This window comes from Salvia miltiorrhiza, chromosome 8 (genome assembly GCF_028751815.1).
Source record: "Salvia miltiorrhiza cultivar Shanhuang (shh) chromosome 8, IMPLAD_Smil_shh, whole genome shotgun sequence".
NCBI lineage: Eukaryota > Viridiplantae > Streptophyta > Magnoliopsida > Lamiales > Lamiaceae > Salvia > Salvia miltiorrhiza.
This window is the reverse complement of record NC_080394.1, coordinates 18,787,682-18,803,043: the sequence shown is the minus strand read 5'-3', so window position 1 is coordinate 18,803,043 and position 15,362 is coordinate 18,787,682. Positions and strand designations below refer to the sequence as shown.

The following is a 15,362-nucleotide window of genomic DNA, read 5'->3' as shown; positions in this document are numbered from 1 at the left end:
CATCTTTAATTTAAGACGTGACTTGAATATTTTTAATTAATCAAATCTCATAGAAAAAAAAATAAAAAAAAAGAGAAAATATGGCGGTAAAAAGTTTCCGTTAGAAACTGTGCTTTCATATATTAATAGATAGATGGGCCACTAGTTTGGATTTTTTTATTTCTTTTAACAAATAATATTAAATAAAGAAATTTAAAACCGCACTACAGGGGACTCGAACCCAAGACTTTTGGTCTTAGATATTAACTCCTTATCGCACACACAAGTTTGGATTTAGAATAGTCTAATATACTTTCCTACTGAAATTATAAATGAACGTCAAATAATACTGTTGTACCCTCAAATAATACTTTTGCTCGACTGGATAAAATAGGTCATCGAGAAGATAAATTGCAGTTTTTACATATATATGACAAATCGAAATAATTGAGTTTAACGATTGCTCCATAAATTATTGTTATTTTTTTTTTCAATAACCTTATTGAAAATTTTAATATAATCAGTTTTTTTTTTTTTTTTTTTTTTTATTATTATCGTTTTTGTTCGGCTCAAATGTGCTGTTGCATAAAGTGTTCTAACCTCCTTACCTCTATTGTTTGTCCTCAAATGGATCATACCATTTTGTCCATAAATTATTGTTATTTTTTTTTTCAAGAACCTTATTGAAAATTTTATTATAATCAGTTTGTTTTCTTTTTTCTTTTTTTTTTTTTATTTTTTTTATCGTTTTTGTTCGGCTAAAATGTGCTCTTGCATAAAGTGTTCTAACCTCCTTACCTCTATTGTTTGTCCTCAAATGGATCATACCATTTTGTCGTTATGTTTTAAATGAAAATCATGGGCACAATATAGTAATATATTTTTGCAATTAAGACAATGATGCATTGTCACGTTTGATTCCGATTGAATACTCGTATTCAATTGTTTAGTGAGTCAATAATTACAGTTCACATTATATAATAAGCAGGTAATCTTATTCAATCAATAAGATTTTTTTTTTGGAAGGAATCATAAGATTGTTAGCGACTGCATAATTATATTAAAGACGTTAATATGTTATATAACTCTCAATTTTCTGTGTAGGCCAATGTTTTAGTTTCATATATATAACAATATAATTTAGCACCCGAAAAGGGCTAAAGAGTCGAATCTATTTTAACACTATCATGCATCATTTTTCAATTCTGTTCTAAAATTTAACCAATAAATTTTCGATCGACTCCTTAAAAGTTAAATGAGATAATTGCAAATTAATGTGGATTCGGATTAATTTTCGCAATGGTGATGAAAATTCTCAACATTCCTACTCATTTTAAGCACTCAAAATTTGTCCGAGGATAAATTGCATAGTAATTAATTGAGTAACAATTGCTCAAAAAAAAAAAAAAAAACTCCGAATAGATTTAAAAGGATGGTGATAGTTTAAAATAGACTATAATACTTAATTAGCTTTCGGAAAATAGGTAATAGTTTAAAACTCGAAAGATCAAAACTTGAGAACTTGAATATTGATTAATGAAACTTAAATCTATAGGACTTAAATAAATAATTTAAATAGCTTATTTTCCATTTTTATATTAATTATCAATGAAAATTTCAATACCAATAATGACTTCAATAAATACTTTATTAAATGTAAAATAAAAATGAAGTAATATGATCTTATAGTCTTAGATTAACAGTTACAGTAATTGAGTTGTTGAAATATAGTTTTGATCTTCCCTACATCTCATAGCTAATCTATATTTTAGGTCATAAATAAAAAAAACTCTTTATCATGATTAAAAACCTTGAACTTAGGAACTGTAATATTAAATAATTTAAATTCAATAGGACCAACGGATCACTTATATCCATATTTAAACAAACAAAAAAAGGGTACTACTAAAGTAAGAATTTGGCAAGTGGCATCTAATTCATCTTTCACTAATTAATTGAGTGAAAGACAGAGTCACATTCCCACTTTACATTATAATATTATATTTATAATCATAGTATATAAAATAATTTTTATGTAAATTATTTTTTATTTAATTTTATTTGACCAAAATAAATTGGTGTTACAGTTCAAACTATAATCATCTTAACCAACTTTGCCAGATATATATTAATTTTTTGTTAAGAGCTAAATTGTCTTTATATATAAGCTTTTCTTTGCTGAATTAAATGTCATAAAAAAATGATGTGAGGTTGGAGATTTTAGAGAAATAAGAAGAAAAAGAATTAGGTATATTTGATATAGGAGATGATGAAGGATTGATACATTCTATTTCTTGTTAATCGTATATATGGAAGATTTACTAATATTATAGGAGTATAATTTTTTTAAAAAATTGATAGGTAAAATTTAAGACGGCATCACATAATCTCATTCGAACCTTACAAGACTTTTGAGAATGATCTTATCTAATAAATTGGTGGTACAGTTCAAACTATAATAATCTTAACAAATTTTGTTAGATATATTAGTTTTTTGTTAAGAGCTATATTGCCTTTATATATAAGTTTTTCTTTGATGAAATTTCATAAAAAGTTGATGTGAGGATGAAGATTTTAGACAAATAAGAAGAAAAAGATTTATGTATATTTAATATAGGATATGATGAAGGATTGATACATTCTATTTCTTGCTCATCGTATATATGAAAGATTTACCAATGTATAATTTTTTTAAATTGATAGGTAAAATTTAAGACCGCATCACATCATCTCATCTGAACCTTACAAGACTTTTGAGCATAATCTTATATGTTGCTCAAAATATCACATTTGACTTTTGTACATCAAAACTTCTAACTGCATAAATACAAAAATATAAACCTCAAATTTGAATCTTGATGAACTGGACCGTGTTCTGACTTCACTTGAGCTGGGCACATTTGGGAAATGATAAAAAAAAATCTTATCAGTCTACTTTATAGCGTTAATAGTTGGTATTAATCAGACATAATATTAAGGCCTCTGATTATGGAGAAACTTATTGAATCTTGCGCAGGAAAATAATTAATGGAATTATAAAAGGGATTATGAGATAATTTAGGAGTAGTTGGATTTTAAAAAGGAAGAATGTAACGGTAATTGGAATAGGAAGATAATTAATTACCATTACTATAATATGGAATTAAAAATAAATAAAATAACATTAAAAATGAATAAAAAGTAGAATTTAGATAAATAAAAATGGGAGGACATGAGAATGCCACCTAGGAGTGAGAATTAGTGAGAGCTCTCAAATATGTATACCTATATATAATATAGATAGATTGAATCAAACATCGAAATTCACATCATATATAAAACGCAACCAAAACTCTATCTCTACTGCTTCAATTCATTTCCTCTGCTGCAAATTTCAATAATACCGTCTTCCATTTTCATGGATATCGTCAAGAAAAGGTGCAAATATGCATACAAATAGACACACACACACACACACACTAATCGGATTTCTAATGTGTGTCTCATCACCTTGCAATTAATGTGTGTGTGTGTTTTTTGTAGCAGTGGAGCTGAAGTAATCACTGTGGATATCAATGCAGCTAAAGATCTGCTCACTCATGGCCACCGCTATCTTGATGTTAGGTAAACAAAAGTTATATTTTATCAACTAAATAAAACCATGAAAAATGCAGTTTTAAATTTAAAATTACTAATTCTGAGATTAATTTGAGTTGAAATTTTATATTAATTAGGACTGAAGAAGAATTCAAGAAAGGTCATCTGGAGAATGCTTTGAACATTCCTTACATGTTTAGTACTCCAGAAGGTGGTGATTTTGAATTCTGATTAGTAAAATTTATTTATATATGTTAATTGTTTAATTTATTTAATTTTGATATTTTTAAAATTTAATTACGTTTCTAAAAATTTGATGTTGAGGGCATTGATCAGGCAGGGTGAAAAATCCCAAGTTCTTGGAGCAGGTTATGGCCATTTGTGGCAAGGAAGATAATCTTGTAGTGGTAATTTAAGTGAATTTAATTCCATATATATAATGTTATTTATTTTATTTTATTACATTGTTTAGTTTCTTGAAACAAATTCAGGGTTGCCAAAGTGGGGTTAGATCTGTGTATGCAACTAGGGATCTTCTTGATGCCGTAAGTTTAGTTAAATCCTTTTATTGTGATTTATTTTTTTGAATTACGAAAGTATTTTTGTTTAAATTAATATGGGATTTTTTTATACTATACATCACAGGAATTCAAGCGTGTGCTCAACATGGGTGGGGGATATATTGCCTGGGTTGGAAATGGATTTGCAGTGAAGAAGTCAGATAATGTTGAAATATGATTTGAATAATATTTAATATCCCTTTTATTGCACCCATAACTAGATCTTTTGTAATAAAAGAACTGTCTTGAGCTTCAGTATTGGATTATGTAGTATAATTTCATGCTTCTCAATCTCTAGATTGAAACTACAAGATATACATACTCGTCTACTTGCATTACCTTCATTAGTTAGTATTAAAATTAAGTTCGAGTCACTCTCATAAAATTTGTTATCACAAAGTCTCCTCGTACCCAGAATCCCGACCCGTATGCTAATTCAAATATGTGTTCTGATCCAAATTATATAAATAACACTATTCAGTTATACAAATAACACTGCTTATAATTGATACTATTCTTTTAAATAAACGGTATACTCGGGTGTATTCAAGACCACCTCATTTGTCATTAGGAGTTTGGGCGATGATTAGATTTAGAATACTGAGCGGTCGTAGTTTTATTTTGGTAATTTAAGGATTCGAAATTTGTAGAGATTAGATTTAGAATACTGAGCGGTCGTAGTTCTATATATTGCGATCACTTGTTTAAGTTAATTGCTTTGATTAATTAAATAAACGGCACGCGGGAGATGACTGATTATTACGTGTTGAGATTAATGAGAAGTTTCCCCCGTCTTTTTCTAGATTAGAGTATCGGTATTTTTTATTATATTAGCTCTAATATATACTCACTCCATCCATTAAAAATAGTCTTAAAAGGGGACGACACGAGTTTTAATAAAAATAATTTAATTTATTATAAGTGGAGAAATGGTCCCACTTAAAAGGTAAGGTTAATAATAATAATAATAATAATAATAATAATAATAATAATAAGGGATTATAGCCAAAATATACCTGAACTTATATTTTTTGTTGTAAATTTCACCTCGACAGAGTTCAATCATTGCAAGTTCAGGTGAAATTTACAACAAAAAATATAAGTTCAGGTATATTTTAACTAATTTGAAAGTTCAGGTGAAAATTGCAACTTTTATCAAAGTTCGTGTATTTTTTGGCTATAATCCCTAATAATAATAATAATTAATTGTATTATAAGTGGAGAAATGAGTCCACCATATGATAGAAAGTTTCCAAAAGTGGAAAGAGACTAATTTTTGTAAAAATCCCAAAATGACAAAGAGAGATTATTTTTTGTGCACGGAAGGAGTATGCATTAATTTCACATGAAATACATAATTTCTAGTACAAATTAATTTAGAAAATAATATATGTATGCATTATATTCAATGTAATTTTCATTTCCGGTATATATACTTATATGTTCATATTTTTTATAGGCTAAGAGCTCATAAATGATACTCACCCCGTCCTATTATAAATGACGCAAAATTTTAGGACACGGAAATTGAGAAAAATGTATAAATTGATTATAAATTATAGAGCTTATATTCTTTTAAAAGTTAAATATTTTATTTATGAAAATAAATTACTTTTAGTGAAATGGAGGAAGTACGTAAATACAGCCTTAAAAGTATTATATCTTTATTAAGAACATGAATACCTAACAACAACAAAGCAGCAGACCGGCGCCGTTCTTCTGCCATCCACCAGATCGGTGACGAAGCAGCAGCAGACCGGCGCCGTTCCTCCGCCATTCACCAGATCGGTTATCTCCCAGCAGAGCTCCGCCCCATTCCACCATATCGGCTTCCAGCAGATCTGCAGTCCTGCAGATTTGAGGCAGCAGCAGACCGGCGCCTCTCCTCTTTGCCTCTCCTCCGCCACCCAGCAGACCGGCTCCCAGCAGACCTCCGACGCTTAGGAGACAGAGTCGTAGCTGCAGTCGCAGCCACCGGAGCTGCCGACGCAGCGTGCAATTCTCCCAGCAGACATCCCACCTCTGCGCAAGATCGGTCAACGCCGGTAGTCACGACGCTATGCTCTGAATCTCGCCAACCAGCCACCTATCTCAACGCCTGCAGTGTCTCTCGGCCGAATCCTCCCGCTCTGGCCGGCGTCATCTGCTGTCACTGTACCCAAGTTCCGACGCCAATGTAAGCTATCTAGTAATGGTTGAATTCTCTACTATGAAAATGGCGTATGGTTTGGAGTTTGGGATTTGGATTTCACAACACTTCGAATAGAGGCAGTTTACGGATTCATCTTCTACAAACTTATTTTCCTTGGATATGAATGCTTACTGGAATGGATATTTGCAATAGTGGATTACCTTGAATGTTTTTGAACTGACCAGTGGCTGTTGAGTTGAATTAATTGTGGAGTAACTTGAAGTTGCTTGGTTGAGAGTTTTTTCCTATTTCATTGACCGGAGAGCATGAGTCGCGAGGAGGTTTGGAGGGTGGTGAGGAGAAGGGGGCACGAGAGGACCAGAGCAGAAGGCAATGAGGTGTATCAACGGAGCAATAACTTTCATAGACAGCCGAAGACTTGGAGGACTGGAGCTGGTCGATCCATTGGAGAGGTTAAACTTCCTCCGAGATCACAGAGAGTCACCTTCTTCTTCAACAACATCCCCGAACATTGCAGCTTTGATTTCTTAAGAAGGAAGTTTGGTGCCGTCCGCGTTCCGACTGACATTTTCTGTCCCAATAAGAGAGATAAAAAAGGGAAGCCTTTCGGCTTTGTCCGATTCGAAGATGTGGAGGATACGGAAGGTTTGCTTGAACAGTTGAATCAACTTTGGATTGGAAGCTACAAAATTAGAGTTTTTAAACCAAGGTTTGAGAGGGTGGTGAGGGATGAAGAAAAAAAGGGGTTCGACGCCAAAAGAGATATTGGAAAGAAACCGGACTATTTCCATTTTTTGGATTCTGCAAAGAAGAAGCCGGGAGTTTCCTTTAAAGAAGTTCTCACTGGAGTCTTTGAAGGAGAACCCAACACAAGAGAAAAGCTACAATTCAAAACTTCGGAGGAGGATTCAAAGTGGCTTGAAGGAACATTCACAGGTTTCATCAAAGATGATTTCTCCTGGGATGAAATCAAAGAAGAAATCAACAGCGAATGTGCCGGGAAACTGAAAGTTTCGACGATGGGGGGAAGTTTGGTGCTCATCCGAAGTATTTGCGAACTGCCAACACAAGAAGTTCTCACGGAGTTAGATGAATGGAGTGACTTCTGGTTTCTTTGGAAGAGGAAATGGAACTTCGTGGATGTTCACCAGCAGCGATCTATTTGGACGAAATGGATTGGGATCCCGCTTCATGCATAGAACTCTCGTTTCTTTAATTCGGTGACGGCAAAATTTGGGCGGGTTTTGAAAATTCATGAACTCACGAAAGAAAGAGAGAAATTGGACGAAGCTTTGATCCAAATCTCTACAGGTCTCAAATCCATTGAGCAAGTAGTGGAGTGCTGCATTGATGGAGCTAGTTTCACACTTCGCATTGAAGAAATTCAGGATAACCCACTCTCGTCCTTGTTCGGAGAACCGGATTTAGACGAGTCGGAATCGGAATCGGATCCAGGATGGTCGGATGGAGTGGAATCCATGGATCAGGCTATCGCTACCATTGGAATGATGGATGACATCGGTGTGGAAGATGGAGACGTTTCGGTTCTCCAAGAATTGAACTCTCCGATTCCTTCGCAACAAACTGTTGCAGATACGTCAGTCGAGGTTACCAATCATGAGGAGACAACGTTGGGAGGCTCGAGACTGCTTTTGAATGCGATTGCTGCCGCAGTTTTAAGCCAGTCTTCTTGCAGGGCCGAGCAGGCCACTCTTTGCGAGGTACCTATTTCCTTGCCCACGGTTCCTGCTGTGAGAGAAAAGAGAGAAAAGGAACCCATTCTTCTACAAGGGGGTATTGATGATCTGGAAGATAACAGTGAGAGTCTCGACGTGAATGTTTTTGTAGAAAAAATAACCATTCTGAGGGAGTGTCTAGGACCGAAAAGGATGATTTTTCGGGCTCCCAAGCAGGGGAAGTTAGGTTGCCTTCCAACAACAAAAGGGCTGATCACCGATGCACAAAAGGAAAAAAAGGTAAAGGGAAAAAGAAGAATAGAGCGAGGGAGAAGGAGAATTGGGGGCGTTTCATCTCTGAAATAGAACCACTAAATGGGAGAGAGGAGGAAGCCGCAGAGGAGGAAGACATTGGGGAGAGACAAAAAGGGTTGCTTTTGACAGAGGAGGGGGGAATTTCAGGTCAGAAAATCTGGGACTTTGGGAAGAAGTTAGGTCTTTCAAGTCAGACTGAAGAAGAGGTGATTGTCCGCCAAATCGAGATGCAAGGTAACTTCCTTTCCTTCAATAATGCTGGGAGTCAGATGAATTGTCCATGAATTTACTGTCATACAACATTAGGGGCTTGGGGAGTATTGCAAAACAGCGAGATGTTATGGAACTTGTAAGAGGGCATAAGATTGATATTTGTTGTTTACAAGAGACAAAAATGGAGACTTTTAGTGATGTTTTTTGTAATTCTTGGTGGGGGTTTAATAACACAGATAAAGCAATCAGGAACTCTGAGGGGAGAGTTGGGGGAATTGCGTGTTTATGGAATAGGGAGGTGTTCGAAGCATCTAGTTCTTGGGATTTACCGGGGGCCGTGGTTATTAACGGTAGGTACAAGGAGGACGGTCTCTTGTGTTGCATTATCAATGTTTATGCGCCAACTGAATCAAAGGAAAAGACGATTCTCTGGGATGCAATTGGTTCTATTGTTGAACAGAATGCGGATCGAAGTGTGTGTATTTTGGGAGATTTTAACGCAGTCAGGAGAAGAGAAGAGAGGGTGGGCAGCGGGGAGACGTTTCGAGCGTCGGATGCGAGGTTTTTCGAGGATTTTATTAGGGGGAACGATCTGAAGGAAATTCATACACAGGGTCGAAAGTACACTTGGTACAAGCCCAATGGCAAATGCAAGAGCAAGATCGATCGTTTCCTTGTTAACGAAACTTGGATGCTTACTTGGGAAGGAAGTTCTGCACGCGGTCTTCAGCGTTCGATCTCGGATCACTGCCCAATTGTTCTCACTACTAGAACGGAGGATTGGGGACCAAGACCTTTTAGGTTCCTAAATGCTTGGACGAATCACCCGGAGTTTGAAGATGTTGTAAAGAAAATGTGGACGGGGACTCACTGTCAGGGATGGAGCTTTTTTGTGGTTAAGGAGAAATTGAAGAAACTTCGCGAGGCTTTAAAAGTTTGGAATCGTACATGATGAGGACTGGAATACTCATTAGCGTTGTGCTTCGTAATCCAAGCTTATTTTACCTTGTTATGATTATTGTTATTATATAAACTAACGAACACAGGTCTAACTGAAGAGACTTGCTAACAAATGAGTACAAAGAGTCAATCAGCCTTGACCCAAGTACAGAGCTGCTCAGCCAGAACAGAGCAGCGCGGACCAGAACAGCGCAGCATAGCTGCGCAGCCGGAGCACGGCACCGCAGCACAGCACCGCCGCACAGCACCGCAGCACGGCACCGCAGCACGGCACCGCAGCACAGCATCGCAGCACAACAGCGTAGAACAGCAGCACAGCCAGAGCGCAGAGCTGGTCTTACTGGAGCCGGAGTTACCCGCTTCACCAACAAAGGACAGCGTAGATGGGTCAAATCAAGATCATTAAAGGGCCTAAATCCAACTATTAGAGTTCATGGGCCTAAGGCCTTTAGGGTTCATTCTCACAACTATAAATAGGAGCTTTAGCATTAGCATGGGAATCAGTTCATTCAAGCAACACACTTGTAACATGTAAACACTCTCAATATAGTGAAACCAACGAAGAACTCCCGTGGATGTAGGTCTTGATGGCCGAACCACGTAAATCCGTGTGCCGTTTATTGCTTTCGAGTTCTAGTTTAGGTGTTGGTGGTTCTGTGCTTCACCAACTGGCGCCGTCTGTGGGAAAGGATCGGGGCTACGTCGTGAGTTCCGACGAGCCTACCAAAAAAAAAAAAAAATCCGGTTACTGTTCACCGAAGGAAAAAGAGGGAGGATCGAAGATTTTTTTTTTTTTTTTTCCATTGTTCTGGCGGGCATAGCTGGCTCTGCTTATGGCGTCCCAGATCTTCACCGTAGCAACCCCAAAACCTCCAGGGTAAAGGTCTCCACCGCATCTCTCTCTCTACCACAGCTCTCTCTCAACCGCAGCTCTCACTAGCTTCGGGCACTAATTTCAACATAAGACCAGATCCAAAAAACCCCAAAGATTTTCCAATATTCACTATCAAAATCCCCAAATCCAGATCAAATTCCTATTCCCTTCCTTTTTCTTCAATTTCCAGCTACTCATACAAGAAAATTTTCAGAAGTTCTTTCTCTACTCTCATATAAGAAACGCCCGACCACCATCTCCATAGAAACCAGTGAAAATCCCAAAATCTACAGATCCTGCTCTGCGAAGCCAATTCGCTCGTCTCTCTATCTTCTCCGCCGGAAATCAGTTTTCAACCACTGCTCTCCAAAAGAATCTCCGCCGGAAGATGACCCAACATTATTTACGGCAGCGGAAATGTCTGCCGGCAATCGAGGATCCCGCCGATGCCGCTCCGAAATCCGGCGAATCAGCTTCTGCTACGCCAAGGCCCGACACCTTTTTATCTCTCTCTAATTCATGGCCGTGCAAAACTCTTTTGAGTTTCAATCTGAGTTCATCCCTAGTTCAGGGGAGGTCGTGCTCGGCCGTCGAGACTGCCACCGCGACCAGAAGAGGGCTTCGTCGGGAACCTCTACAAAGAAGGGTTTGGGCCCGTCGAAGAAACCAAAACATAAGCTAAGATTTCTATCCCTCTCCTAAAATCTATTTCCTCTGAACTAATTACGGAGGCAGAAAAATCGAAATTGCTGTTGCGATTATCCTATTTTATGAACTATAATTAAATTCATTTTGATGGCCTTTTTTGAAACTCTGAGGTGAGGGTTTTGTGGCGAAGGAACTTCGAAGAGATAGCAGGGTTTCTCACTGTCATAGCGCAAGCCGATAGGCATGGCCACCTCGAAGTTTCGGCGAACCTAGCCGCCCGATGTGAACCCAGCCTTCTGCACCAGCAGGTTGTTGATCCTCCGCAGTCAGCGAATCGTCGCTTCCCACAGCCGACGCGGGGCTCAATCTTGAATCGCAATTTCAGCGAACCTCCAACTCTACAATTCTTGCTTCGCGCAGCTTGCATCAGGAAAAATCGAGAAAAATTTGCGGGCAATTTCACAATCGCAGCCACAATAATCTCAACCCTTATTCTCAGATTCTCGATATGAATGCATTTTTGGGATTCTAATTCTCTTGCTTTTATTGGGGATGCAAATGTGCAGGCACAGGGCATCGACTTCACTCATTAAAATATCAAAGTACAAATGCGGGAACCCTGCTCTAATCGAAACAGAACTCACCTTAGATCGGCAATGATATTCAAGGAACATTAGAGCCTCAAGAGGACAGCGCAGGCAATGATATTTAAGGAAAATCAGAGCTTCAAGAGGACAGCGCAGGCAATGATATTTAAGGAAAATCAGAGCTTCAAGAGGACAGCGCAGGCAATGATATTTAAGGAAAATCAGAGCTTCAAGAGGGCAGCGCAGGCAAGGTTCAGGACTGCCCTATTCCGTTTCAAAGAACTCGTGGGTCGGGAATGAGATTTCCATCATTTCCGTTACTCAGGGATACCTATCCTATGGGCTTAAGGGAAGTCGAACTAATCTTGGATTTTCTATTTAATCTTATTTGTAATTTAATCTTGAGATTCCGTTGTAATAGATTTTGAGGGAGCAATGCCCTTCTAATTGTTTATATAAGACGTATCATGTATGGCTCATGCTATGAAGGATTTATCAATCGCTCAAGGAGTTTTGTTTTGGAGGGGTTGATTCAGGGATTTGCTGGTAGAGGAAGTAGATTCCGGGGAAATAGGGGCTGCTCTAGCGCTGACTGCGTCACTGCTGTGAGGGTGTAAATAGGGACATCTAATTCAAAGTTCAAGTTGAATGGCAAGGTCCAGAACCCAGCGCTGACTGTGTTATTGCTGTGAGGGCGGTATCCGATGTGCATGGTAAGGATTCGGGTCAGGGATGAACATCATCTCAAGAAGAAGCTATGGTGAACAAGGGCAGCATAAGCAAGACCAACTGGAGCTGCGCAAGCCAAGACGGGGGCATCGGGGAATTTTAAGCTATTTGTTGCCATTAAGAGCTGGCGAAGTTCGCCGCGCCGCTGTATGCTCGACTGAGCAGGGCAGCCGTTCCTCCTTCACCAAAAGCGGGACTTATTGAAATGGGCAGCGCAGGTTCACAAAGAAGATCCAGTGCAGCTACTCAGCCCAGGAAGACAAATGATATAAGTTGCGCAGCTAGTTGTGGTCCACCTTCCCCTCTGTTGATTAAGCTGCGCAGACAGCTATGCTCTTCCCTCTCCTCCGTTGTTAAGCTGCGCAGCCAGCTCCGGTCCTCCATCTCCTCCGTTATTAAGCTGCGCAGCCAGATCCGGTTCTCCCTCTCCTCCGTTATTAAGCTGCGTAGTCAGCTCGGGTTCTCCCCTCTCATTTGGCACCCCGATCAAGTTCAAATGACTTGCGTAGCCACCCTGACCATGTTCTCGGCGATGATACAGAGGCAGCGCAGGTATTCCGCGCGAGTGGAATTCTCTTTTCCATCCTTCTGGATGAAGCTATTAAATTATAACACTCTGGAGAAATCCGAAGGCAGTCAATGCAAGTGCTCTGGCAGTAGATGTTTCTCGGGGTAATAAACACAACTTCAGCGCAGACAAAATCCTCACGAAGAAAGTGAGATCAAAAGGGCAGCGCAGCTGTTTCGAGTGAAGGGAAGCGCAAGTTCGAAGATACACAAAAGGGCAGCGCAGTCGTCTTGAATGCAGGGCAGCGTGGGTCAAACCAATTGGCACGTTCAGAGTGACTCTATCAATTTATCATAGTGACGAGCAATCTGTTATTTTTATTTTGGGGTTGATGTTGTGTTCAATTTTATTGGGATTATTCATTGGATATTGCATTTAAAATTCAATAACTGAATTTGGGATTGTGCGACTATCTCTCACTTTACTTTGGGTACTTAGTAAGTTGATGGAATTGTAATTTCTTAACTTGGGATTCAAATAAATTTGCAGCGCATTTTCTTGTGAAGGTGGCTTATGGATGGGGTAAAAGAAATGTAATTAGTATTATTGCTGATATCTTGTTGTGGTAGAATTCAACTCCTAAATCTGGACAGGACCAAATAAATGACGATTTAAAATTTATTTCTTATTCATATGAGAATATGTTATGAAGTTGGAAAGCTAATTGTGATTGTTCGTTGATGAATGCGAGGATCATGCGACCTGTGCATCGCGTTTTGAATCACGTGAAGCTTCTTCGATGTGAGATGGGATACAGCGCAGTTCGGACACTCTTGATATAGCCCTCGATGCGGATTGACAAAGATGACAGCGCTGAAGAGTGCAGCGCAGGCGGGGGTCTTTGAGGGCAAAACAGGTGGTGGTCTTCGGGGAGAAACTAAAATTGATTCGGCGCGGACATGGTGGTAGTCCTCGAGGTCAGCGCAGTCAGGACATTTATCTCAGCTACCTCTGCGCAGCTATCTCAGAGCAGCTATCTAGTTATCTCAGCTACCTCAAGGCAGCCACCTCAGTGCAGTTATCTCAGAGCAGCTATCTCAGCTATCTCAGTAGTATTCAGCGCAGAATGTCCGAGCCGTTGTCAGTTCAGAATGTCTATGCTCCGCGCAGGAATACCGTAAGCCGCGAAAGTTAGACAGGGGTGTACCATCTTTGATTGTCTATGCTCCGCGCAGGAATACCGTAAGCCGCGAAAGTTAGACAGGGGTGTACCATCTTAAGGGCCGCTTCGGCGGGGGTGTACCATCTTAAGGGCCGCTCTGCGGGGGTGTACCATCTTTGTTCCATCTTAAGGGCCGCTCTGCGGGGGTGTACCATCTTTGTTCCATCTTGAGGGCCGCTTCGGCGGGGGTGTACCATCTTAAGGGCCGCTCTGCAGGGGTGTACCATCTTAAGGGCCGCTTCGGCGGGGGTGTACCATCTTAAGGGCCGCTCTGCGGGGGTGTACCATCTTTGTTCCATCTTAAGGGCCGCTCTGCGGGGGTGTACCATCTTTGTTCCATCTTGAGGGCCGCTTCGGCGGGGGTGTACCATCTTAAGGGCCGCTCTGCGGGGGTGTACCATCTTTGTTCCATCTTAAGGGCCGCTCTGCGGGGGTGTACCATCTTTGTTCCATCTTGAGGGCCGCTTCGGCGGGGGTGTACCATCTTAAGGGCCGCTTCGGCGGGGGTGTACCATCTTAAGGGCCGCTCTGCGGGGGTGTACCATCTTTGTTCCATCTTAAGGGCCGCTCTGCGGGGGTGTACCATCTTAAGGGCCGCTTCGGCGGGGGTGTACCATCTTAAGGGCCGCTCTGCGGGGGTGTACCATCTTTGTTCCATCTTAAGGGCCGCTCTGCGGGGGTGTACCATCTTTGTTCCATCCTGAGGGCCGCTCTGCGGGGGTGTACCATCTTAAGGGCCGCTCTGCGGGGGAGTACCACCAATGTTTCACAAAGTCTTCTCGACGCAGCGCCGCCTCTCTGCTCGGCAGCACGACCAGCGCCGCCTCTCTGCTCGGCAGCGCAGCCAGTGCCACCTCTCTACTCGGCAGCGCAGCTAGCGCCGCCTCGCTCCCTTGTTGCTAGCTCAGTACAGCCATGTGTCTCGACGCAGCGCCGCCTCTCCGCTCGGCAGCGCAATCAGCGCCACCTCTCTGCTCGGCAGCGCAGCTAGCGTCGCCTCGCTCCCTTGTTGCTATCTCAGTACAGTCAGCGCGGGGTTGTTAGCGCAGTCAGTGCAGCGCAGTCAGCACGGTCTTCTCAGTGCAGCTACCTCTTTTATCTCAGCGCAGATCACTTGAGTCTTCTCAGCACAGGTTATCTAAGCCCTTTGTCATCTTTAATGATGCTCGACGAATCAAAAGGAAACATTACTATCTTTTTTATCTTAGTTCACTTACAACGCTGAAAATATTTTGTCACCATTGTTTCGTAAAGATTGACAATTTTTATCTAATAAGTTGCAGGGAATTATATATGCTTAATTGACACGGGAGAGCAGCACAGCGCTGACTTCACAACACACACCACTAGTTGAACAAAGAGA

General features: G+C 40.2%; 2 protein-coding genes across 3 annotated transcripts in view; both read left to right on the top strand.

The window, feature by feature from the left end:
- The window catches only part of LOC131001633 (uncharacterized), a 465,975-nt gene that overhangs the window by 131,932 nt on the left and 318,681 nt on the right, over window positions 1–15,362 (top strand). The window lies entirely within an intron of this gene.
- On the top strand, window positions 3,215–4,406 carry LOC131001702 (thiosulfate sulfurtransferase 18). 2 transcript variants are annotated; one of them, XM_057928282.1, is made up of 6 exons: window positions 3,215–3,396; window positions 3,502–3,582; window positions 3,693–3,766; window positions 3,892–3,962; window positions 4,047–4,100; window positions 4,201–4,406. In XM_057928282.1, exons 1-6 carry the CDS (start codon window positions 3,377–3,379, stop codon window positions 4,291–4,293), a joined length of 393 nt encoding a protein of 130 aa, XP_057784265.1. In that variant the 5' UTR covers window positions 3,215–3,376; the 3' UTR covers window positions 4,294–4,406. The 2 variants fall into 2 exon arrangements, with proteins under 2 accessions (XP_057784265.1, XP_057784266.1); XM_057928283.1 differs by having other exon boundaries at window positions 3,239–3,396; window positions 3,505–3,582.